General features: G+C 37.7%; 2 protein-coding genes across 2 annotated transcripts; one reads left to right on the top strand and one right to left on the bottom strand.

Annotated features, from left to right (window-relative positions):
* Positions 1–1,439: 1,439 nt before the first annotated feature.
* Positions 1,440–8,044, top strand: LOC104417969 (ATP synthase subunit beta, mitochondrial-like). The gene is made up of 3 exons (XM_039310653.1): positions 1,440–1,448; positions 6,006–6,618; positions 7,633–8,044. Exons 1-3 carry the CDS (start codon positions 1,440–1,442, stop codon positions 7,710–7,712), a joined length of 702 nt encoding a protein of 233 aa, XP_039166587.1. The 3' UTR covers positions 7,713–8,044.
* Positions 8,045–10,210: 2,166 nt separating this feature from the next.
* LOC104417970 lies at positions 10,211–12,442 on the bottom strand. The gene is made up of 3 exons (XM_039310654.1): positions 12,382–12,442; positions 10,946–11,309; positions 10,211–10,811 (listed from the first exon to the last, which is right to left on the bottom strand). Exons 1-3 carry the CDS (start codon positions 12,440–12,442, stop codon positions 10,211–10,213), a joined length of 1,026 nt encoding a protein of 341 aa, XP_039166588.1.
* Positions 12,443–26,486: the final 14,044 nt, after the last annotated feature.

Below are 26,486 nucleotides of genomic sequence, written 5' to 3' on the forward strand. Positions count from 1 at the left end.
ATAATATATTTGCCTCACGCTATTTCCATCCTTATATTTTTAGACACATCTTAAAATTCCTTTTTGTTGCATAGACACACCTTCAAATTTAAATGGTCCAAAATGGCCCGAATTGAGACCTTGTTAATAGTAAAATTGATGAAAGAGGAAAAAAAATATAACTTTGATAAAAACTGTTGTTTTGTCCTCTTTCATTTTTAAATCAGAAAACTTCACGTATTCATTGCTTTTTTTTTTTTACGAGAATCATGAAGTTATGAGTCTTTTAATAAATTTAATGATTAAGATTTTAATTTAAAAGAATATTAATATGGCAACTTTATTTATGATGTTTCTCTGTAGTTGAATTTGGAATAGCTCCTCGCATTATACAATTCTTAAGTTCAAGTTTTCTTAGGGAAATTCTTTGGTTAAAATTGTGAACTCGTTATGATTGTAATTTATATTGAAATATATTAATTTGTAAAGATTATCAACAAGGTTCAAACCCATAACGATTTGTTTTTCATGGAAGTCAGCTTGAGCACGTTAATAGATAGAAGCAAGGAAATGAAATTTGTATAAAGACAAATGGAAAATTACATGAGGCAGTGGAATAAAATATCATTGTCATGATTAATATGATCAATCTTATATTTTCACGACAATGTGTGATTTTTGCATTTTAAATAAACAATAATTTTTATCCATTCCATTTGTAGTTTTGATTAATTAATTCTGTTGAGATTACTTTCATCAACTCAATAAGTTGGGGAGTTTTATAGACATTTTTTTTTTGGACGGGGTTTTATAACCATTTAGAAGGTGAAAATAGCATGAGCTTAATAATTGTATGGTGTGCAAAAACCAACAACACTATATAGCCAGTTATTGATTTTTATTTTAAGGAAATCATTCCCTTATATATTTTTTTGAAATATCCCTAATCATGTACGGTAAAATTGTCATACCTATATATAATTTTATTGTGTTAGAAAGATTTGAACAGACAAATTATTCGCATGAGTAACCTTGACTAGAATTGTTTGAGACCGCAAATCTCACACAATATGATTGTCTATTTGTACTGGCTTTTAATTTTTACTTAATCAAAGTATTACAATTCACACATTTTAAACTTTTCTTAATTCAATACACCTTAGGCTTTTACAGTATATAAGTATTAATACGTGATTATATATATATTCTTTCTTATAATTTTTGGAAATTCAAATAATATCTATTATTTCGGCAGAGAAGTGTGCTTTCGCATAATTCCCAAGAAAATAGGCCCTAATACTGTAGTGTAATTATATCTTGGAAAAACCAATATTGACACATAGTGGGTTATGAATTTGATTTCAAGGTAAACATTTCGTGGTCTTCTATTTAAAATGTTCCTAATTGCGTATGGTGAAATTTTGTTGTATACGAGCAAGACAGAAATGTATTAACCTGATATGAGAAAGGTACGTTGTCATTCATTATATACCCTAAATCATCTCTTCCAGTAGGAAAAATCAAAAAAAGAAAAAAGAGGACAATATTATTGTTTTGTAAATCCTATAAAAAAATTATCCGGGCCTAGAGGACTAGACCCAGAAGGATATGCCTAAAGGGGGGAAAAAGTAATTAGCATCATAATTAACACTGAATGTTTATCTTGGGGCCTGTGCAGCAAAAGTTTAACAGAGGTGGAACAGTCAAAGAACTCAGGATTTCTATGCTATTTGATGAAATTGATTACAGCTCAGACAGACCATCATGACTCATAAAAAGGTGAGAAATGGATCGTGCGATGTCATTTTACAGGTCGAATTTTGTACGGTCAGCATATTGCCATTGCGAAATACTAGGAGAAATTCGGCCTTAAATAACATGGGACAAACATTATCTTAGTCTAAAATTTTTAGTTGGGAAGTGGTCCTATCTAAGCCAACGACTTATCATTAGTAACTCTATTGATATATAGAGGATTGAGAGGCGAATGTCCACCCTCCATGGTCGATTGATCGAGACTCGCCTCGACTAATGTAACATCGTTTTGAACGTTTCTTTAATGGGTAAGAGAATCATGAGTTCATTGTGGGTTTCTACCTTGGCAAAGTTTATTGTACTATTGCAAATCCACATGAAGGCTACCATGGGATCATATAACACACTATTGGATCATGAGCCTATTATCTTGTGTACGGATTATCATATTTCTTATCTATATTAACTCTGTAGAGGTCCATCTTGTGATTATATGTCATTCAATACTTTCATGTATTTCATACATGCATGATCATGTAAAAAAGAAAATTCACTTTTGAAAAATCGATTGTGAAGCATATTACAATAATTTAATATAGCAATATGAATAATGTCTCTACAACATCGTCTTTGTCATGTATATTTCATTCTCATAATGTAGTAACACAGAATATAATTATCTCTGGGCACTTCAAATCTAATATTTCAAGCATCTCATAAGCATAAGTGCCATAACATTTTAGTGTTAATGTTTAACACATTCTCATCGATACATCTTGCACGATATTAATCTGTATATAGTGCAAATATCACAAAGTATTAGAGTGCATACAAGACAACACGGACAATAAGCGCACTAATCTCTTGAAAATTTTCATTTATTGTTACGGGAACCTTCTCATTTGTAGTATGATATCATTTCCAACAAATCAGTAAATACAAATTATTCCCCATATTTCAATAGAAATCCATGTTAAGTAATCTCAGTTATTATACCCAAGACCCTTATTATCAAATACACACAAAATTCTTTTTTGATATCTGTGAATTCTAATGCCTAATCACGGTTGTAAAACATCTCATTTCCTATATATATTTTAATTACAAAGGATGTCTCGGTCCCATTAATAAACTTAGGGACCAGTTCCTAGATTTGCTAACTAGACCCTAACATTCTTTATTATGATTAATTTCACTTTCACAACAACCTCAACTTTCAAGCCTCCACTTCCATGAAATTTGATAAACGAGCTCACAAATTAGTTCAAGATAAACAATTTATCGTATTTGATAAAGTTTCAGATTCATAAAATTTGCAAAGAAGCCTTTTAAGCCGTCCTTGGTTTTGCACATTTTACCCGAAGCTGCCGATTTTTCACAATTAACCCTACGATCCCAATCGAGATTAATCTTCTGACTTGAGTAGGTCCTTAAAAAGCTCACAGAAGAAATAGGCAAGAGAATCGCATTGGGGTGAGAGACCCCGCGCTGTCCTCCTATTCCCTCTCTGTCGGGAAGATAAAGATAGATAGGGAATTATGGGGCCTCACAGTGGTGAAAGTAGACACTACGTCAGGATTAACCCTACGATCCCAATTGGGATTAATCTAAGAAACTAGGTCTTGATCTAGCCAAATCCCCCTTAAGAAATGTTCATAACATTTTAAAACAGTTTTCAGATATGCAAATTAGATCAATTAAAAAACATTTTCCCACATTAGCGTATTTCATCAGCTAAATCAATCTAATTTGATCCTTCAATCACGATAATCGAAAACATAAGCTGATCTCAGCTTTATCTAAATGTAAAATCGCTGATTTACCACCTAAGCTAGTTTTTTTTTTAAGCAAAGTTTATTAGAGATTTAGGATGCTTGGGGCAGATAATCGGGGATTGAAATGTCGGTGACTTGGGTTGACCAATTCAAAAGCTCATAATTTTATATTCATTAAGATTGGATTACATAAATTATAAAAATTTAGACTTAATTGGATTATGAATATACAATTTTATGCTTTCATCCCCTCCCCTCCTTCTATCCATTCGCACATGTATATGTATATGGTTCTATTTATTTTATGAAAAACCAATCGTTTGAAATTTTTTCTTAAAAATAATCTTTTCCATCCTTAAAATAATTAGTCAAACAATGATTTTTTTTTCATTTATTCATGTATATAAGCAATATATATGATTATTTTTAAGAAATTATTTTTAAACTCATTAATATTTTGTAAAATAAATATACCTTATATATGCATATTATCTTATTGTTAATGTTTATTGTATATGCATGAATCTCTGCTTTGGATTATGACGCGAGAGAGAGAGAGATTACTACTGTTTGTTCCATCAAGTCAGTATCGCCAAAGCTCATTGGAGCAACCAAAGGAGTCCCGATTCAACCTCATCCTCTTCACTGCTCAAAGCCCTAGGCAAATGCCAAAAATGGTCCCTCCAAAGCTTCAAATCTCACTGGCTTCATGTGGTCTTATCGAAAAGACTGATTTCACTTCCTTCTAAACCAGATCAGGCAGGACACAACAAAAAAAAGAAAAAAGAAAAAGAAAAAGTAAAAGGGTTGTGTCCCCCCAATACATTCTTTTGCAAAAATCGTTGATTATTATGAAATCCCAGGGTTCTTTTTTACCAATTTTTTAATGAATTGTGGTCCTACGGCTAGTGGTTTGAAGGCCCCATTGTTAGTTTCTCTTTGTCATTGGGCCCATGTCATTTGGTACTTTGGTGGGTAATGCAGGGGCACGTATAGTCTCTGTCTCTGTCTCACTCCAACTTTCTCTCTAGGGTTTTGACCAAAGTTGCCTTCATACCCATTTTGTCAAAGCGATTAAGAATGCGTTTGTCGAGTTGACTACACTAGCAGTCCTCTTTTCTTATTGGGGCCGTGCTCTCCACGTTGCAAAGACGAGATCAAAAGCCGAAGGGAGGAGGAGCCAAAGGCTACAAGTCCTCGCCTTTCGAATCAGCCTCTTGCTTGAAACCAAAGGCTATGTGCCGCTGGCCTCGGCCGCTAATTTGTCGGGTTATTTATATTTAAGCAAATGATACATAAAAAAAAAAAGTTAGTAGTTAGAGAATCCAACACGTGGCATGCGTAGAGGAGCCTCATTAGGCACTGCCATACTAATGTATTGTCATGCAAAACCAAAATTTGCGATTCACACATTTCGACCTTTTTAATGTAAGTGATAGCAATCTTTAGATTTAAAAAAAAATAATTTCAAAGTTTACATATAATTCTTTTTTTCAGAATTTTTTAAAATAGAGAATTCCACCAAAAGTCTTATATGTCTAGTCCAATTTGCAATATCATTCTAAACATTTGAGAATATGCGATTGAGTCTTTGATATTTTGACTCCGGTGCAATTGAATCTTTATTGAGATTGCAAATAAATTTCTCTGATGTTATTTGTCGATACTTGACATGATAATTTTAAATATGTTTTGACATACGTGGGAGCATGTGAAGATTGTGGGCAACACCACCCTCAATTTGTCCAAACGTACTCTCTTCAGTTATTTGGTATTTCTGTTATCTTTCCTAACTTTCGGCTTTTGTGATTTATTCTTTAAATTTTGGCTCTTATGAACTTTCTATTCTTAAAAAAATTGATTGTTTTCGACATTGGACTTATTTGCCACGTCAATATTGAAAATATTTTAAAAAAAATGCATGTTAGATTCTGGTGTCAATATAATCGGTTGCACTATTGTAGAGAGGACTTTATTGCACTAACTCCATTAGTTGAGGACTTGAATGCATATTGAGCGAAACGTTTAGGATTATCAGTCCAAGTTTTCTTCTTTTAAGATTTAGATAATGTTTTAAATTTTGGTGACAAAGAAGACAAAGTAGAAAAGTTATTTTCAATTTTTAGAAGTTGCGACAAACAACTCGATGCAAATCATTCGAAAAGCATAGCCTAATCAATCAAAACCTTTGATTTGAAATTTCTTAATCTAGCCGAAGATAGAACGCATGGATAGAGCCACCCCAATTCAAAATTCAATGTTCAACCTCTCAAACAACATCCGCGACCTTTCTAATAATGATTAGGGAAAATTTCAAATAAGGACCCAAAGTGAGCTCATTTTCTCAAATAAAGACCCAAAGTAGTCGTTGTCCCAAATAAGGATCTGAAGTGGCTAATAAGTCTCAAATAGGGACCTGAACCCGCCGGCCGGTGAGCGTGTGGTATTTCCGGTTGCCGGAGCATGGGCAATTTTGTCCACAAAAAGTATTGATAGAATTTGACAAACCCTAAAAAAACAAAACCCTTCGTACTCTTCTCACTCCTCCCTTCTCACTCTCAACCCCCCACCCCTCCTTCATGGCGTCGCCGTCTTCGCGCCGGCTCCTGCCGACCCTCCTCCGCTCCGCCGGCCTCCGCCGATCGCCGTCGCGGCCCACCTCCTCCTCCAACCCCAAATCCGCCCCCTTCTTCACCCCCTCCTCCGCCCCCCGCCACCACCACTACCACCACCGCCCCTCCCCCCCACGGCTACCTCCTCACCCGCACTGCCCACTACTCCACCTCCGCCGCCGCCGCCGCATCGCCCCCTCCTCCCCCCGTCGCCGCGGCCAAGGGCGCCGGGAAGGGTAGGATCACCGATGAGTTCACCGGCCCCGGCGCGATCGAGCAGGTGTGCCAGGTGATCAGCGCCGTGGTCGACGTGCGGTTCGACAAGGGCTTGCCCCCGATCTTGACGGCCCTGGAGGTGTTCGACAACTCGATCAGGCTCGTGTTGGAGGTGGCCCAACACCTGGGCGAGAACATGGTGAGGACCATCGCCATGGACGGAACCGAAGGGCTGGTGCGTGGTCAGCGCGTGCTCAGTACTGGCTCCCTGAGTTCCAAAGGTACGTGCCCTCCTTTTCTCTCTATCTCTCTCAGTTGGGTTCGTGGAAGTGGATTTGAATTGTGCCCAAGATGTGGGTACTCGAGATGGAGATGTTCTTTGTCTCATGGTTGAGTCCGTGGAAGTGGATTCGAATTGCGCCCGAGATGTGGATACTCGAGATGGAGATGTTCTTTCTCTCATGGTTGGGTCCGTGAAAGTGGATTCGAATTATGCTCGAGATGTGGGTACTTGAGATGAGATGGAGATGTCCTCTGTCTTGGGTGGATTCGAATTGTGCTCGAGATTGAGATGTTTGTGAAATACTCTGTATTACTTTCTTACCTCTGTTTCCTTTTTTTTTATTGAACTTGTTTATGGGGACTGAAGTCATTCGGTTCTAGTAAACTTGAAGAAAAAGGTAATGCAAAAACTTCACATTCTCTCCTTTCTACGAGTCTGCTAGATATACCTTGAAGAACTTACGCAAATCTTATAGTTCATCTACCCTTTACTTGTAGGTAATGTAGGCACTTTAATTGTACTACCGTTAACCCATCAAAAATAGGAATCAATTTATCCCTCTTTTTTGCTTTCAAATCTCTGTAAGGAATTGATGGTTCCAGAGTTGAAATTGTGACGGAATTGAAATTGTGACGGAATCTGTTCATATTGCTATGTTGCACGAGATGCATCCGCCATGGCTCCTGATGGTAGAGGCTTCTTGTGGACTAGATTGTGCTTTCATATTCAGGGTTTTTATGTTGGTTACTTATAAATTTGTCCATCTTGTTGCTTTCTTGTCGAAGAGGACTTTGTGGAAGTAGTGAGTTCTTTGATGCTGTCGTCAGTTGGGTAGTGAAAATCAAGGTCATAACCAAAGATGAATGATTCTACCAAATTCATTTTTTGTTTGCCAATTATAGATGGTTCAAATCACCTCTTGCATTCAAGCATGCTTAATGCTTTTTCTCTACTGCTTCCTCTTTTTTGTTCACGCTTTCTTTATTTGATGTTAAAAAAATTTGTCTAGCAGGAACAAAGTTGAAGGACTTCTTGGCCACAATGAGGTCTTCCCCTCACTTTCAATCAAAGATTGCTACAACTGGGTCCTAAACTTCGCCACGATGTTGAGTAGTATGCAAAGCAATTTCCTACAATCGAGTTCGAGAAAATGGCAATGAAGTACAAGAATAGAGGGACAAATCATGGATTAGTGTGGTACAAAATCAATTATGATGTAGAAGTGCTGCTGCAGATACAAATTTCGATGTCAAGAAAGTCTGTATCGTGATCTCCCTATGTGAAACTAAAAAGGATACTGTAAAGATGGAAATTTGTAATTCTCTCTTTCCTTATTGCACCATGAGAACATGTTAACTGAGAAACTCAAGTTGTACACCTGCATTTCCTTGGGCTTCAATGGACAGAGAAGTTTATTTCTGCTACGGTGATGAGTCTTATATGATAAGCTGATGAAGCACTAATATCAAAAGATTCCCCAAAACAGCCCAGTCTAGTGACATAGTCTATATTCTACAATTAAATGATTATCATGCAAGGCTTTGATTTCATACATGATGCAAGGGATGTACGAAAAAATGAAAAAGGTGCAAAATTATGTTGTCTAAAGCTTGGACGTGATGTCTAAATGGCCATTAACAGATCAAGTTCAGTGGGCAGAGAAACTGACGTCCATGGACTAATGAGCTTCGACTTATTCTCTAAGAACATAATGGTGTTTCTAACTTGGAAAAACATAGCCAGGGGTATTACTTCAATTTGAGTTGGACTAATGAGCTTCGACTTATTCTCTAAGAACATAATGGTATTTCTAACTTGGAAAAACATAGCCGGGGGTATTACTTCAATTTGAGTTGGACTAATGAGCTTCGACTTATTCTCTAAGAACATAATGGTATTTCTAACTTGGAAAACATAGCCGGGGTATTACTTCAATTTGAGTTTGGGAACCCAGTTTAGCCAAAGTTCAAGCAACAAGGAAGTCGTGTTTCAGCGCGCTAAATGGAGTCAAATGATATCAATAGATTCCATAATTCTATCAAATAGATAGATATGCAGCAAAGGGTAAAAGCATAATAGATATTAGGAACGTAAAACTTAGATACATCAACCACGAGACTACAAGATGTGTGGTCCTCCTTGAAGACCATGAAACACGGCCCCCCTATATGATGGAAAAAATAAATATCCCACGAAAGAAATCTTCCTAACGAAGTAGACCTATACATATTTATACTTTAAAATGCTCCCTAATAGACCAAAATAGACCCATCCACATCAACTAACAAGAAGAGAAATTGTGTTGTTGGTCCTGCGTTTCTCCAAAAAAAAATTGCTCGTCTACCACTGCTTTCAAGTTGAGATCCTTACATCCTCCTCTTTACCTACGATTGAATCAAAAATAAATTAATTAGTCAAAAGAAGTAAGGTGCAAATAAGAACACTTCTAGGACAAAGTCAAGGGTAAATGGATACTTGCATCTTTGTCCTTCCTATAGATGTTGACGAGCTTGAGATGTTACCAAAAGTTGAAGCAAGAAATTCAACTATCTCAGGTTGTGATTCTAATGGGGCTAAAGGAGCTGAAGATGCTACAAGGGCTGAAGATGCCGATGCTACCGTTGTCGTTGCTGCTGTCATCGATACTATTGATGGATTATTGCAATGATACCTGTTATGGCCTATGTCGCCACATTTCCCACAAGTGATTGTAGTATTTTGTCTCTTCAATTTTGTTCCCTCGGGCTCTTGCACAACTTTCTTCTTTCTTGTCTTCAAATTTTTATCAGTTGTTTCATTCACTGATTTTGTTCTTTGTTTCTTCTTTCTGCCAACTTGCTTGGGCACATCTGGTGGGAGTAATGGCTCTCTAGCAGGCCATGTGTCCATAGAATCTACAACATGCACAACATGGCTATAAGTTTGCATGAACGTTTCCTTACTAAAACTTGTGTGAACCCATTTTTCAGGATCTTCTCTCATGTATATAAGAGCTGCCACAGCATGACAAAGCAAGGGATTCCACTGATGTCCCATCTTCTACAACTACAAGATCTATGTCTAATATTAACAACTCTCTTGTCACCATATGGGCCACTCAATTCAAATTCATCCTCCCCATTCCAGCTAGGAATCCATGATGCTGAAAATTGTTTTTGAAGATCTAATATCTTTTGGATATTAGGACATATCATACCAAAGTGTACTTAGCCATCCCATCTCTTTGCTTATGAATTCTTTCCATGAGCTGCACTCTTATAGCTTCAAGCATTGTGATGATAGGTTTGTCCCTTGCGTCAATGATGCTTTTGTTGAAACTTTCACACCAATTATTCAATGAAATATCACATTTTGAGCTTGTCCTGAAGTAGGACTTGCTCCATTGCACCGGAGGCCTTTGAGACAACCATTCATAAGCTTTCTTATTAATTGCCTTCAGCTCTTCCATTGCCAAGTCAAAATCACATACTCTAGTCGCCATGGCAGCCTTCCAAAGGAGCTTTTTAAGTTCTACCCTCTGTGATGTAGCTTGAAGTTTTCATAAAGATGCCTTAAGCAAAATCTATGTTCCGCTTCAGGCATTAGATTTGCTAGTGCTTGCACCAATCCCTTCGTTTGTCACATAAGAAAGTCCAGTACTTTGAATTTTCAGGGTCGGTAATCCCCAAGTCTTCTATAATCAAACTAATAAACCAATGCCATGTCTTATATGTTTCTTGTCCGACAACTGCCCATGCAAAGGGATACATTTGATTGTTGCCATCTATGCCCACCGCTGCTAGAAGTATACCCCTGTAGCCTGATGACAAATGGCAACCATCAAAACCTACAAAGCGCCTACATCCTTCTACAAAGCCCCTCCTTAATGCATCCAGACAAATATAGACTGCCTTAAACTTGTATTGGTCTTGATATTGCTCGGTTTTGATTATACACGTGGATCCCGGGTTGGCATCAAGAAGTGCTTGACAATAGCTCCTAAGCATCCGAAATTGCTCTTCCTCATTCCCAGTAATCATACTCATTGCCGTTGCCCTAGCTCTATAAACCATTGTCCTCGACAACTTTAAAACATTCTCAGACTCCATTGTTTTTTTCATTGAAGCACCTGGCCATGTAGGATTGTTTCTCAACCTATCACAGTACTTGTTTGCCAACCATTTAGTGCTTATTTGAGGAACATGTAGAGCTCTATTACATGTATGTATGGAGTTAAAGGTTTTGACTTGTAAAGTATGCTCCCTTTGCACTTTGGAAGCATATATAAGCCAATCACAACCATCGAACACACCGCCCTCAATTTATTAGGTGTATTCTTAACAAACCTCACCTTTCTCCCATTTTTTATGGCATGGTTCCTAACGGCCTTTCTAAACTCCTCAGCATTGCTAAAGCACATTCCTAACTTGAAGACAGGATTTTCCATATCAACCTCAGCATTAAACTCGGGATGTGTATACTCATTTTCGCCATTCATATTCAAGAAATCTACATTGTCAGCTAACACATCTACATACTGACTGATGTCTCCAACCTCCATATCCCTCTCCATTGAACCATCTTTGTTAGCACAACTTACATTTCTCATGTATAACTCATCAAGATCAACAAAGGCGAACCCATCTTCTCTAGCAACGCCATCATACCCACCGTCATATATTGAATAGTTTAGTTCTTCACATCCCTCAACTGGTGCAAAATGAAGCAAAAATAAAGTCAATATATTTCCATGCAAAACGTACACTAGGAAAAAACAAAACAAAAATAGTAAACAATTGCAATAAAATTGTACCATGCTTTGATTAATGAAAGAAAACTAGGCACACTAGTGACTATATACCACTCTTTTATTGGATACCGTTTGTCAAAATATTGTGCATTATGGAGTTAAAATGTTTTCGATGTTGCCATAAATTTCTCCCTAGGCGAGCCAACCATGGTGACCCGAGAACCAAACTTAGAGATATATACCATAAGGAAAAGAAAACTGATCCCATTCAAAGCATTTCTTAGGCTCATATGTTATCGGCTTGAAAATTATGGAAACGACTACTAAGTTTAGTCGACTCAACTTTTGTCTGAATTCTCTCTTTCTCGTTCAACAAACAAGGCTGAAAACACAATCCTATAAAGAAGACTTAATTGCAATGCATCTTGACACAAAGATTAAATAGTCTTCATATTAATAACTTGAGAAGAAGGAACTTCTAACAAGTAATCTAACAAATTGCTGCTTTAGAAGTTACATCCAGTGCACAAAAATGCAGAAAACAAGACACCTCCAGTTCCTAATAAGTAGTGCGCACAAAAATTATTGGAAACAAGATGCCCTCATGCTCTAACGGTAAACTCATGCGCACATAGACTCAAATTGATTTTGTCTCAACGTTTTTCCACCAAATTTCGTCCTCTAAATACTTTCTATAAGAGTACCCATATCAGAGTAATTATAGCTTTTTTTTTAAATGTCTATCTACTTTCCCTATGAGAATCTATGTGGGCTTTTAAATTCCATGATAGGCCGTGAGTTCCAACCATCAACGACAAAATATAAACCAGAAAAAGACAAAAAGAGAGTATAAAAAAATCGCAAAACAGGGACCACCATCGCAACATGTAGGACCCCAACAGCAGTAATATCTAATTAGAAATCCATCGTGGACACAACTCATATGCATTTTGTCGGACAAAAGAGACATAAACTCAGAAATCCAACAAAACAAGCAAAAAGAACACCATAAAACAAAAGAATTCGTCCTACCATCACCATCCTCGCTGCCATCTGTGTGATATTCCACCACATGCCCGCGCCCTGTCGACATGTTGCTTCGACAAGTTACAACCACTTTGAACGAACGAAGGATCGATTGCACCAATTTGAACGAAACTGGAGTGTGAATCAAAGTGTATGGCAAAACTAGGAAAGGATAATGAAGAATCGAGATCCTTGTGTTACACACGAGTGTCTCAATAACAAAAAGGTGGCTTTACTCGAGATTTTTTTTCTTCGTTGGAAAGAAACGAAGACAGAAAACAAAAGAAGAAGATGTGAAGAAACGAAGGTAGGGATTTTGTTTTGTGTTTCAATTCGTGTTCCATTAACAGAAAATTTCAGTGCTCCAAGCAAAAGAGGACAAAGAACGGAGAAGATGAAGAGAAGAAGAAAGGAGAACGTGAAGAGGTTTTTTTAGGTCAAAAGACGTGAAGAGTTTGGGGGGTTTGTTTTTAGGGTTTGTCAAATTCTATTAATATTTTTTGTGGACAAAATTGCCCATACTCCGGCCACCGGAAATATTACACGCTCGCCGGCTGGTGGGGTTCAGGTCCTTATTTGAGACTTATTAGCCACTTCAGATCCTTATTTGGGACAACGACTATTTTGGGTCCTTATTTGAGAAAATAGGCTCACTTTGGGTCCTTATTTGAGATTTTCCCTAATGATTATAAAGACAATTACCTTTTGTGGTCATATTGCCACACATGATGTCCTTGTGCTGCACCGTAGCATATACAGCAGCACAATAATGAAAACTCAAAAAGATCTGCTCCAGTCTTAATTATTTGCTTAGATATTGACAAATCAAAACGAATCGTAGGCGGCCCCATTTATTACATGGGGACTCTCTAGGAGGATGAGTTTGACTAGAAGCTCAGCTTGTGCATTAATATTTTCAGCTTTCTCAAATGGGTCCCTCAGCCATCAAACAAGGGGAAGGATTTGTTTTCTTTTTGTTTTAACCAAATGGGAAAAGAAAATGATGTTTTTATAATAAATGAAAGTACATTATATGGTATATACACCGCGTGATACATTGACGTGGTACTGCACATTAGTTTTAGTATTCAACGATTTCAACCCAAATAGCATAACAATTAACGACAGGATTATTATAGTCGAGTGAATAATTGCTGAATATCAGGCGCACTACAAGTCGTGTGATTGCTTCCTTTTTCTTGACTTACTTTCGTCTACATTTGAAAAGTTCAAAACGATTCGTAAAGTTGTCTTTTTTCCCTCCATAGTCCATCCGAGCATAATGATGGAACATTTCATGGGGCATTATTCTTCGGAAGAGTCCATATTGCTTTGCATGTGATCATGGGCATATGTGGAGAGAGAGAGAGAGAGTTAAAAGTCTTTGAAAAGGCTTTTGATGATGTATACTTGTGGAATGAAGGACAAGTATGGAGATATCAAATTCAAATAGCGCCATTTGCGCAACTACGTTAGGGTCTGCTTGCACATAAAAACGTCGACCTCAACACCCGTGACATGCATGCTCTACTTTGAAAACTTTTCTCATCCTAGTTTTGCCTATGTTTTTTATTTTTGGTGGACCGACCTATTAAGCCTATATATATATTGACAAGCATTGCCGGAAAGTCACGAGTTTTTCAAGCGTTAGATTTATACTCGTTCCTGGCATGTATTGGGCGGCCACAAGATTTGAAAAAAGTGTTGACTTTCGTAAAGCTGCCAATTTTAGGATCAATCAATTCAATTCAAGGTCACGACAATGCGAATTAAGTAATGGTAGGCTGGTCGCAAGAAAAGGCTTTCTCTAAGATTCACGTGTCTTGCGCATAGAAATTTGTTGGAAAACATTCATTTTTTGGCGTTTGGATCATTTAAGTAAATGAGTCAATGAAAAATTATTTCATAATCAATACAAATTTTATATTCAGAAAAATAATCTCCTCTTTTAAGAATAAGAAATTATTTTCTATAATATGCGTAGATAACAACACTTGGGTGCGGGAACCCCAACTCCTGTGCCCCAACTCTTGGCGATCGGGCTTGGTTGCACATGGTGGTAAGCCTTGGACCCTAGTGCTTGTTTTCAGGTCCCCAATAGTCATGCCTTTGTACTCAACTCCCGGTCTAGATTTCACAAAGGTTAGGCCTAGGACCACAAAGGTTGGGCCCAAGTCTCTCGAGGTCAGACCCAAGATGTTGATTCCTATATAATTATCTAGCTTTTACACTTGGGCTCGAGCCCATGGAGGATGAGCTCAAGACTTAGGTGGGGATGCTCAGGTCCTCATTGGCCATGCTTGGGTACCCAGCTTTGGTGCCCAAATTATTGATCATTAGGACTGAGTCCACAAAGGCAGACTCAGGACCCCATTACCCATGCTTGGGTCCCCAATGACCATGCTCGGGTATCTAGTTTCGCGCTAAAGTCATTGGTGCCCAAGCTTGGGTCCATCAAAGCCAAGCTTGAGTTCACAAAGGTTGGGTTGGGACCTTGGTACTTGTACCCAAGTCCTCTATAACCATGCTTGAATACCCAACTTCCACGCCCAAGTCAATTGCGCCAAGGCCCAAATCCATCAAGGTCTAGCTTGAGTCCACGAGGTTGGCCCTAGGTCCATGGAGGCTTGGACCTTATTTAATGCTTGTGCTTAGGTCCTTGATTGCCATGCCCTTAGTACTCAATGGCCATGCCCAAGATATTGGTGCCGCGGCTTAGGATCTTGGTTTGGCGCTTAGGCCCAAGTTTCAATTCAACACTCATCCTAAGTTGATTGACATCAAGCCCAGGTCCATAGAGACTAGGCTCAGGACCTCAGTGCTTGTGCTGGGGTCCTCGATTGGTCGTGCTAGGGAACTTGTCTCTTCCCCTAAGTCACCAATGCTAGGGCTCAAGTCTACGAAGGCTATACTCGAGAACTTGATGCCCCTGACTAGGTCTTTGGCAATCATGCCCAAGTACTCGATTCTCACACTTTACTTGGTTGCGTATGTATAGGTTAGGTTCGGAACCTTTTTTTAGCACTTGGGCGCAAGTCCATGGAGGTTGGGCTTGAGACCTAGGTGCTCGTGCTTGGGTCCTTGACAGCATGCTTGGGTACCTAGCTCCTATGCCCAAGTCCTTGACACTTAGGCTCGCATTAATTGAGATTGGGCTCAATTCCTAGTTGGCTAGACCTTGGTCCATTGCCTTGATACTTTTACTCGTTCCTTGATAGTTGTGCTTGGATACTTGACTCTTGCACCCAAGTCACCCTTGCCTAAAGTTGGGTCCACAGAGATTGGGTCAAGTTCCTTAGAGGTCGAGCCCAAGTCTAAAAACTTTGCACCCAAGTCTCTTGAGGCTAGGCCTAAGACCTTGGTGCCCGGGTTTTTGGTTTGTGCGCCCAAGTCACTAACACCGAGCTGGAATCCATCATGGTTGGGTTAGCATGCTTGTGCTTGGATCCTAATGGCTGGGCTCAAGAATCCCCACCATGATTGAGATCCCAATGGTTAGACAACCTTTATATCACGTGAACAGTGCATGTCTCTTTACGAAAATAAGATCAAGTTTTCCTTTTCAAATTGGAAATAATTTCTAATTTATTTTCAGATTTCAGTTAAAGAAATGTCATTTCTTGGAAAACATTTTCCTAAAATGTTAAATTTTCTACGAACACATGGAGACGGAAAACTATCATTGAGCGTAGGAAACTACATTTGATTTGATTTGATTTGATTTGATTTATTATTTCTTCTTTTTTTGAAAGAACCTAAGTTGATGGAGAAACAATTATTATTAATGCTCAAACCCAATTTTTCCTCAGTTTTCTTCATAAAAGGAGCATTTCACATGGTTTCCTCAATTACTCTCGAAATGAAAGTTACGAACTCCAGTTTTCTTAATGACGAGCACAATTTTAGATACAAAAATTGTGTTATAAAAGGAAATATTCCGACTAAATGTCTAAGAAACAAACTGAAGTTCGCAACAAAAGGGTCAATGGGCGGTTCAGAAAAAACGCAAAAACTATATATATGCATATAAGCATGCATGTACATACGTATATATGTGTTTTTGTGCGTTTCGATCGAAAATGCCCTCGCTATGGGCTGGACCATCTGGTGTTATTATGTACCGTTGGGCCTCAGCTATCCGAATTTCAAGTGGTGTGATTTAAGCAGATTATTTTGCATAGCCGATGCAAGATGGGTCAAATACAAATTCAGCCATTTAATTTTAGAGACCGTTCCATTATATTATAAATTGTATGTGCAAAGTTCCTGAATATGATCCTTTCATTTTGACTTCTCGATCTACTGGTATTTTAATGGGTCTAATCGAATTTTGAGCTGTGGTTGGATTGCCCATTTAAAAATGGGAAAAATACCAATTACCTTCTTCACTTTTCATGCCATTACCACATTGCCTCATCTGTTTTTCAAAATACCATTTCCCATGTTAAGAGAAAATCCTATAATGAAAACCAAGTGATCAAACGAAAAAATAAATAGAATAAGAAAATAAAATGAATACCGAATTTACACGGTTTGATCAATGGGACTTACTTCACAAGGAGAACAAAATGAGATTCTATTATAGATCAAGTGATATAATGATCCTAATATGAAAATCAAGCGATCAAACAACAAAATAAATAGAATAAGAAAATAAAATGAATACCGAATCTGCATGGTTTGATTAGTGGGACTTACTTCATAGGGAGAACAATACAAGATTCCACTTTAGATCAAGTGATATAATGGAGAATACAACACATTTGAATCATTTACACAATCTCAATGTTTCCCAACTCTTAATTATACCTGATAGTTCACACAATATTTAGCTCTCACAATTTCTTACAAAACAATCTATCAATCTCACAAAGGGATTACACAAGTCTTATCGAAAGATTTCTTGGCTTCAACACTCTTAGATTACTTTTGAGTGTAATGCATGAAAAACAGCCTCTTGGATGCAATTCAAGAAGAAGACCCCTTATATAGATATATTTTGGATTCTAAATAGAAAAATTATTTAAATTAGGAAATCTACTCGGATAGGGCTTCTTTTTTAAGGGCCTAAACTTGAGATATTAAAAAATTTCTACCTTAGCTCAACATTTGAGTTAGCTCACAACTGTTTTGTTAGAATTTCAACTTTACTGCTACTCTGCCATATCTCCTCATGGGTTCAATTGGCACAGACATCTTTCAAGTCTAGACCATACTCGAACTTTACCTTAACATTGGGGTTCATCATAATACCTACTCTACTTATACCTTTAGCTACTCAAGAAATTTTAGACATGACCTCCTCTGTCATAAATAAAGTAAAACCACCCTTGCATTCATATTTGTCATAAGATCAAACATGCTCCACGTTAAACTCAACAGCTCAAATAACCATCGGCACTAAAGGCTCTAGCTCACCTTAGAGGTTTTGGTTGCAATTTCATCTTAAGCTAAACACCATCTAAATCTGTATGAATGTTTCCAATAGCACTTTTACCTAGAAATATTTAGGACTTATCAAATATAATTTCTCTATCGATAACGAGTGAATTAATTTCGGACATCACAACCGATAGACTTGTTCATGTTGTACATATCCTAGAAATATTCACTTTCTTATCCCTCCCATTGACTTTATCATCACTACTGAAAGATAACATGGGTAATTAAATATTTTAAGAATAGAATAATCAATAACGTTCTGTGACCACACTTCTTTCGGAGTCTAACATCCAATGTAGTTGATCTAATCACCAAGTAGATCCCATATTGAGCACATTTACTAGGAATTTCCTAGCAATATTAGCACTAGAGAATATTTGGCAAGAAAATGCTCAAGTGCCAAAACTTGGCACGGGTAGATACTTAAATACCAAAATTTCCAAAAAGTATACTTAAGTATTAATTCCAACGAGACTTAATAGAAATTTGACATGGCATTATTTTAATAATGAAAGTGGTCCATGTCATTCGTCAGAATGTCCACTCAGCAATTAATGTGCAAATTGACGTTATTTTGCTCCCAAATATATTAATCAAATATTAATTAAATTAAATTAAAAAAAGGAGGCAACATTCAGTGAGGGCCTCTACAGTCCTTGTCGTTGCTGCCACCCCACCATCATTGGAAATGGTCAGTGACAATGGGGCGAGGGGTCACGGCCCTCCCCCAAATTTGGCGAGGGTTGTCGGCCCTCACCTAGAGGGGCCAATGGCCGCCATTGGTTATGGTAGGGCTACACAATGATTTGGCCTTAGCTAGTGATGGCACTTAGCCTGATTGGGTGAGGGTCATCGACCCTCGCTGAATTTGGGAGAGGGCCCACAGGCCCTCGCTATAGTCGACCAAGGTTGCCGCCCATTGGTTGAGGTCCGACGACCCTTGTTGACCCTCGCTAGCCCTTTTTGGCAATGGTGGGGCGGCAAGAGCGAGGGTTGTGAAGGCCCTTGCTGAATGTTGCCTCCTTTTTTAATATAAAATTAAATTAAATTAATATTTAATTTAAAAATCAATTTTGAGGGCAAAATGACGTTGTTTTGGGCTTATCTAGTCATGCTGGTGCTACGTGAATAATTTTTTGAAAAGTACTTGTCATGTCAATAAAAAATATCGTTGGAAAATGCTACATCAATAGTTTGGCCAAAAATTCTCACCATTGGTATATAAGTATACATTTTGGAAATTTTGGTATTTAAGTGTCTACTCGTGTTAAGTTTTGGCACTTGGGTTGTCTGGCACTTGAGAATAATTTATGTGCTGTTTTTAGTAATGTTCTGCTTATCAACTCTACAACTTATTATGATTAATTGGAATTAGCATAGTGTGTCACCATACTTTGGGCCCATTTGGTTTGACTTTGGGGAAATGGCCTTGGGAGAATGCAAATACCTTTGACGTAAATGGGTTTTCCGAAATACTAGACTGTTTGGTAAACTACAATTGAAAAGTGCTTTAGGGAAATGCAAGATTGTTTGGTAAACATATATTTGAAAAGCCCTTTGGTGTGACCAAATTAAGTTTTTTAGTTTTAGTATTTTTAAAATTGCAAAAAAGAAACAATGACTATATAACATTTTATATTTTCATGTTGAGAGTAGTGTAAAAGATACATATTAATAAATTTATTTAAAAATTATATTAAACGAATTTGATTATAGATTGCATGCAAACCTCAACTTTTGGCCTAGGGTTCTTTTAGGTTTGTTTTCAACTTTAAATATTTTTTAATTATTGTAGTATTAATCATCTTCATTAATTAATGATTATTCTAGTGTATTGATAAAAAGTTGGGCTATTGATTGTTAAAAGATAAAAATGATATAGACAAAAAAAAAGGTGAACTTATTTGGTGGATGGTGAAGCAACCGATTGTGGATGCTAATTTTTTTTGAGTAAGCACTGTATATAAAAAGGGAGGTCTTCATTAAGAAAAATAAAACCAAGTTCCTTTTATACAAATTTGACTAGAAAGAGTCATTTCATGATAGTAGACATGGTCATATATGTTCGGAAAAAAGAAATATGTTATACTTAGCATTACAAACCTCAATGACTTTGTAAACTTATGACTATTTCATGAGCATTTAATAGTTTTACCTACAAGGAGTGCCAACACGATGAAACAAGCCTAGAAAAGAAACGATCAACATGATGAAACTTAGCAAACAGAGTTGAGGTTCAGAAACAGGATCTCAAAGTCCATCGTATCATGTCCGTAAAGACAAGACAAACTCCAAAGATGAAGAAATCAAAGCAAGCGGCGTCTCGGCACATTCAACTCGCTCATTAGATTAAAAAAAAAAAAACACCAACAACAGTGCGAACAACTCTTAGCAATCAGTCAAGCATCTTACGCAGCTCGTGACGAGCGAGGATCACACACCTCGACCATTCACTCATTAGATTAAAAAAAAGAACCAATACTGGCCATTTTTAGAATATCCAAGCGAAAAATCTTACAAGTTCGCGAGCAATTCCAAAAGGAAGATGCTTTTAACAATTAGAGATAAGACTTTGAAATAAGGAGCAAATCACTACTTGATATTTTGTAAGCCTTCTCTGAATAGCTATGATCTTCTTGGGACGGAGATCAAGGGGCAAGTACTTCTTTTTCTTGTAAACCTCCCTCAATGCAGCCTTTCGTTTATGGGAAATCATAGTCAAGATTTGTGCAATCGATAGCCTCACCACCTTTCTGCAACAATTGAAGATCAGAAACCCATTAAAAAAAAGCACTAATTTCCATATGTTCTATTGGAAAAACTGCCTGGCAAGGAATTATACCTATTAAGCTACCATAACTGCACTAATAAATCTCAATAAGTTACTTGCAAAAAGCCAGTTCTTTGCATTTTATCCACTCAAGATTCATCAACCAATCGAGCTTTTCCGAATTTCCAATGCCTTATAGAATATAACCATCCCATGCTTCTGGCCACCCATTACCAGACTGTACCCATCACCAAAACATTGATCATCCATCATATAATTAGCAACAAATACAGCATGCTCTGACTGACTTCCACAAACAAGAAATCCAATATGTGCTGAAAACCCAATTTAACTACCATAACCAAAGCTCATGGTCATCCCAAACCCAACATTATCATCTACCAAAAACATAAAAAAGCTCCAATGTAGACCATCAAAATCGCGAAAATCAAGTAAGAACAACAACGTACATCTTGGAGAGCTTGTTTTGGTCGCGTTCACAAAGTTAAAGGATTTCTAAAGAATTCCAAAAAATGCATCAAATAATCTATCATTAAGGATCTTAAATGAGAATGTCCATATTTTGAAGCATCAAGTTGCACCACTCAGTCTAAATAAAGTAGTAGTAGTAGACTTAACCGTACAATCTAGATCAGTACTTGGCTCACAATTCCTTCCCCGTTTATACCCAACTAATGTCACATTTTGTTCTGTTAAGATATGTAAGAATAGAACTTATAATCAATTTGCAAGCATAAAATATTGGAGTATGAATTCCAATATAACAATGATTCTTTTTACACTTAAAAAGTAGAAATCAGCCGGTGTTGTGGTCAAACAAAGAAACGTATCAAGAACCAATAAAAGTCCAATATTGCACAATTAACACTACAGCCCTGTTTGTAATTTGACAAAACAGAATTGGAAAGAATACAATTTTTCTCCTCCAACAATTCCCCTAAAAAACAGAAGACATAAGTCATTAAAAAGGTGATACTTTCTCGTTTGTTAAATTTCAATGACGGGATTGATCGTGGTAACGATCTTGCGGGCAAATTCGACCGGGCGTTCATTAGGAGAGAGAGGATGGACAAGAACATCGAGTTGTCCTACTGTTATTTGTATCAACTCTCAAGGTAATAAACTCGGAAGCCATCGTCAGGTGAACGAACATCAAAAGCAACAAAGGCACAAGATTCCAAATCCCACAACACAGAAAAGACCCGATTAATGGATAGGCGAAACTGCAGGAGAGCATCAAAAACATGCGAGCATCAAATCCAAACAAGCGAAATCGCAGGAGAGGCTCCAACGGTCGATCTGACCCATATAACCACACAACACACCGCATAACACAGAGGAAGGAAAATAGGCCAAACTAGTAGATTCAATCGCTAAAACAAACGATCGGAACAGATCAAGAGGATCGAGATAACAGGTAGATCACCATCTAGCGACGAAAAGGAAGAGAGAGGAGAGAGAAAGAGGCGGCGAGAGTGGAGGCGATGTTGCGAGCCACAGGGTGGATATTGGCGAGAGCGGATGTGCTGTGAGACGAAGAAGAAGCCGTCGCGTGATGGACTGCAGAACAAATGAAAGAGCGTCGAGAAAGGTAGGGTTTTGTTTTTTATTAGGTAAAATTGGACTTTAATAAAATTTTGTGGATAAAATAGGCAATCAGCAAAAATTCATTAATCTTGTACACTAGCATGCCGAAAATGTTGAAATGCCCAAAGCAGGTCCCCACTTGCCTTGGGCTTTTAGCATTTCAAAGGCAAGCATTTTGGGAAGGGAGGTTTTAAATGCTGAACCAAACACCAATTTTTTTTTTCCCAAGAGGCTTTGGGAGCCAAAAGCCCTTTGGAAAAGCCGAACCAAACGGGGCCTTTCTTTTATGTAGAATTTGTATGACAACCCTAAACAAAAGTTCATGCTATTGTCAATCATCATATGCTAGACCATTTTACCAATCTCTTTTTGGGTTATTGCCTGATTCTAACAATAGCAAATCCATGTTTGCCTCAAGAAGTTATCTACAACTATTAATATAAATCTAATACTTTTTCTTGAAGGAAATTGCTAGTGCCTCCTGTGACATCTCGAAATTTGGCCCATAATTTGAATATATAAAATGGTTGTTTCGTTGATGCGCTTATGGTTGATTTACTTGGAACTGATCATTCACGAGTTAACTAATCTATTAGGTGAGACCGTTAAGAGATATAAACGTGATAGATTAGAGAATTCGATCAGAAACTGACCGCTCGACCAATAATCGGTTAGGGTCAATAGGACATCGTTATAAATCGATTAGCGAACAGATATAAGTCGATTCAATGGAATTGCATAGTTGAATTACGGGTGGTTCCACACAATTCCAATATTCGTGTTGAATGACTATAACCCAATTTTTGATCGGTATTATATTTGGGACACGTAATTGAAATCTCGCGATTTTATGACAACCAAGGGCCGTCTATGATTTGGAGATGCACAAACGTAGATTGAAAATTATCGACTATGGGTCAAACGCGTTAAAATCCCTAAAAGCTACCAAATAGGTTAGGTTGTATTAAAGTCGCGTTCGGTTGATTTTAACCATGAAATTGAATTTGGTTTCGAGAATCAAATGTTCGAGTATGTCACGATTTATTTATTGGACGTCGTCTCATCTTTTAGCGAAATTTCACTAAGTCCGGAATTTTGCAGAAAAACGGTTTTGTACAAAAAGAAAATAAAAAGGAAATTCGGATGGGTTGAAAAATAGGGTTTTTCTACCTCTAAAATGGCTTAATTGGGGGAAATGAGAGCTAAATGGTGATTGGATGACTATAAGACTTTAGAGGCATGAAGACTATGAGGGCAAAGTGACGAGTGCTTAGATATTTTTGCTAAGCCTCTCATTGGCTATTCCCTTGACTTCCTTTCTTCTTTCTTTCTCCCTCTCTTTCCTCTCCCTTTCCCCCATTCATGCATTCTCTTCCCCTTGCTGCAGCCGACCACCTTCTTCATCCCAATTCTCCTTCACGTCTCTTTCCCACTATCTTCTTCTTCACTATGCTGCCAACCCTCACTCCTCTCCATTTCCCCTCCATTTTCCATCTTTGCTGCACCACACCCCAGCAGCCACCCACTGCCAGCAGCTTCCCACCCTCACACCTCCAGCCCACCGTCCCAACTCCAACAATCGGCTGTTCGTCACCAGCTCGCCAATAGCCGTGTCCATCCGAGCTGTAGTCCACCTAAGCCGAGCCAATCTCCCCTTGGCCAAGAGCTTGTAAGGCCGTAGAAGCCACCGTCGAGCCTTCGTGCAACCTGTGGTTGTCTCGAGTCCTTGACGTCGTCGCAAGCCCGCCGCCGTCATAATCCGGTGAGTTAATTCTCTAATCGTTGATTAGGTTGTTAATTACGCTTAAGGGTGGTTAGTTTAGCGCTAATAAGGGTAGTTTAGCTCGATCTAGTGGCTTTTCGGATTTTAGGAGCTAGATCTATGTAGGATTTAGCTTGCATGTATGCTGTGATGTGTGGGAAGTCTTGCATGTGAGTTTCTTGAAGGTGTGCTCAAAGGAGTTGAGTCCGAATTCTCTTCAATCTGTTTACTGGACACTTGCCTGTTACTATTTTTGTGGGTTAAAATGTGCTACGATTTTGAGGTTACTTCTTTCTTGAAAAATATTCTAAACATCTTCACTTATGACATATATTTTACTCAAGATTTTCTGGATATAAAAGAATAAGATTTCAGCTTCGTTGAATGCAAGGAAGAATTTCGTTTTGTGCTGGAACCAGTGATCTTTTGGTGTTTAAAAGATTTTTATCAATTCTTAGGGTTCGATTTTCAAAAGAGTTTCTTCACAAAAGTTTTTCATCATATCTTGAAGTTTAACATAGTCGAATTTTAGAGCAAATGGACGAGTTTTAGACCTTGAACCAAGCTGGTTTTTGAAAACATAATTTTTGGATATGGACATAGTTTTGATAATGATTTGAGCAATTTACTGCTCCTTTTCTAGAAAGATCTGGGTTAAGGTGTCTTCATAATTTTTTTTAAGTGTCCTTTATAACATATTTAAATTTGAGGATTTTATGAACTCGTTTGGTTATATTTCTGGAATTAATCTTGGAGACGTGCAAGTGGACTCGTTTTCTACCGGTGAGGGCCGGTTGTGGTTTTATGGTTGCTCTTGGTATCTTGCTTGCTGGAAAATGTATATTTTGTGATTCGGTTGATTTTTGGCATGTTGAGAACTTATGCGTGATATTACGAGATTGGTTGCCCTATGTTGGTTTTGATTTTTATGTCAAAAGATGGCTTTATAAGCCTTTTAATAGAAAAACAATAAGGTGTTGGGTTTGGATACCAAAACTTAAATGTTCAACAAAATAATGGGGGTTTTAAAGTAGAACTGTGCAAAGTTTGATGGGTTAATTTTGAGTACATGAGCGCGTACGAATTTATTTTCAATATTTTTAAAGAAAAAAATGGGGTGACTCTAAATTGTTTCCAAAATGGGTGGTTAGACAAAGAAATAGAAAATAAATATGGTGTCGGGTTTGGACGCCAAGTTTTATGTGCTCAATAAAATCGTGAGGTTTCAAATTAGATGCGTGCAAAGTTTGACAGGTTGATTTCAAATACGTGACCCCGTACGAATTTATTTCGGAAAGTTTTGAACAAAAAAAAAGAGTTGCCAAGTTGGTTTTTAAAAAGGGATTTTGGTGTTCTTGGCTGTATGATGGAAGAAAAAAGTTGACTTGATTGATGATGTGCCTGCATGGTTAGGTTAATTAAGTTGGTTCAGTTTAATGAATCACAATTTATTTAATTAATCGCGATTTATTTGATTAATCGTAATTAGCATAATTAATGACGAATTAGCCGTTTTGTAAAATTTTACGTTTGTTTTCTTGGATGAATTTATGCATGAATTTGGTGACTTATATATGCTATGAAGTGCCAATGATTGCTTGATGGTAGTTGTTGATTTTTAATACAAAACTTGGTTTGATGGGCATTTAAATAGAAAAAAATGCGAGGTGTCGAGTTTTGACACCAACTTTTATGTACTATATAAAACCGTGGAATTTTAAAATGGGAGCGTACTAAGTTTGACGGTTTGATTCCAAATATGTGACCACGCACGATTATTTTACTGGGATTTTTAATATGAAGAAAAAGTGGCTAAGTTCATTATTTGGAAATGAGGCATTTGAACACAAAGCATTATATTCTTAGCTAAGTATGTGCTTGTATGGTCACTAAGTGGATCTCGTCCTGATGTGTATGATTATGCGGGACGATGCTTGGTTTTTATCAGATGCTCGGAGGAGGTCTAGAAGCCGAGTTGCAGTTGAGATTGGACCGATGCTCCTTTATGGAATGCCATCTAGGTGGAAGTTCTAGACGTTGCCGTACTCGATGGGGCAGGATGATGCCCGGTTATGACGGATGACCGCCGACTTTTGAGTTAGCCGTGGTCGATGGGTTGTAATAATTGAAATACGCCTGAATGGTTGTGATGCTTTGCCCATGAACAGCTATAATCGGGACCCATGTGAATGTTTGGAGGATGAGAATTATGTGTTCCGGTTATTAATTACGCTTGTCATATTTATAATGGCATATGTGATGCATTAATATGTAGAGACGTGTTGAGGTGATGTGAGTTTTGTGTGGTGTCCGTTTAGGCTGCTTCCGATGCAAATTTGCGTCCTAATCGAGGTTTAGGTTGTTGACTTACTGAGATTTATCTCATCCCGTTGTGGTTAACCTTTTTCAGGGCCATAGAGTGGAGATCCGTTGAGTGCGGATGTGGTGGGATTGTAAAACACGATTAAGCACACGCGGAAGCGAATTAAATAAACCCCTAGTCAGCATACAAACATATGGATTGTAAAA

Source organism: Eucalyptus grandis, chromosome 4 (genome assembly GCF_016545825.1).
Source record: "Eucalyptus grandis isolate ANBG69807.140 chromosome 4, ASM1654582v1, whole genome shotgun sequence".
Classification (NCBI taxonomy): Eukaryota; Viridiplantae; Streptophyta; class Magnoliopsida; order Myrtales; family Myrtaceae; genus Eucalyptus; species Eucalyptus grandis.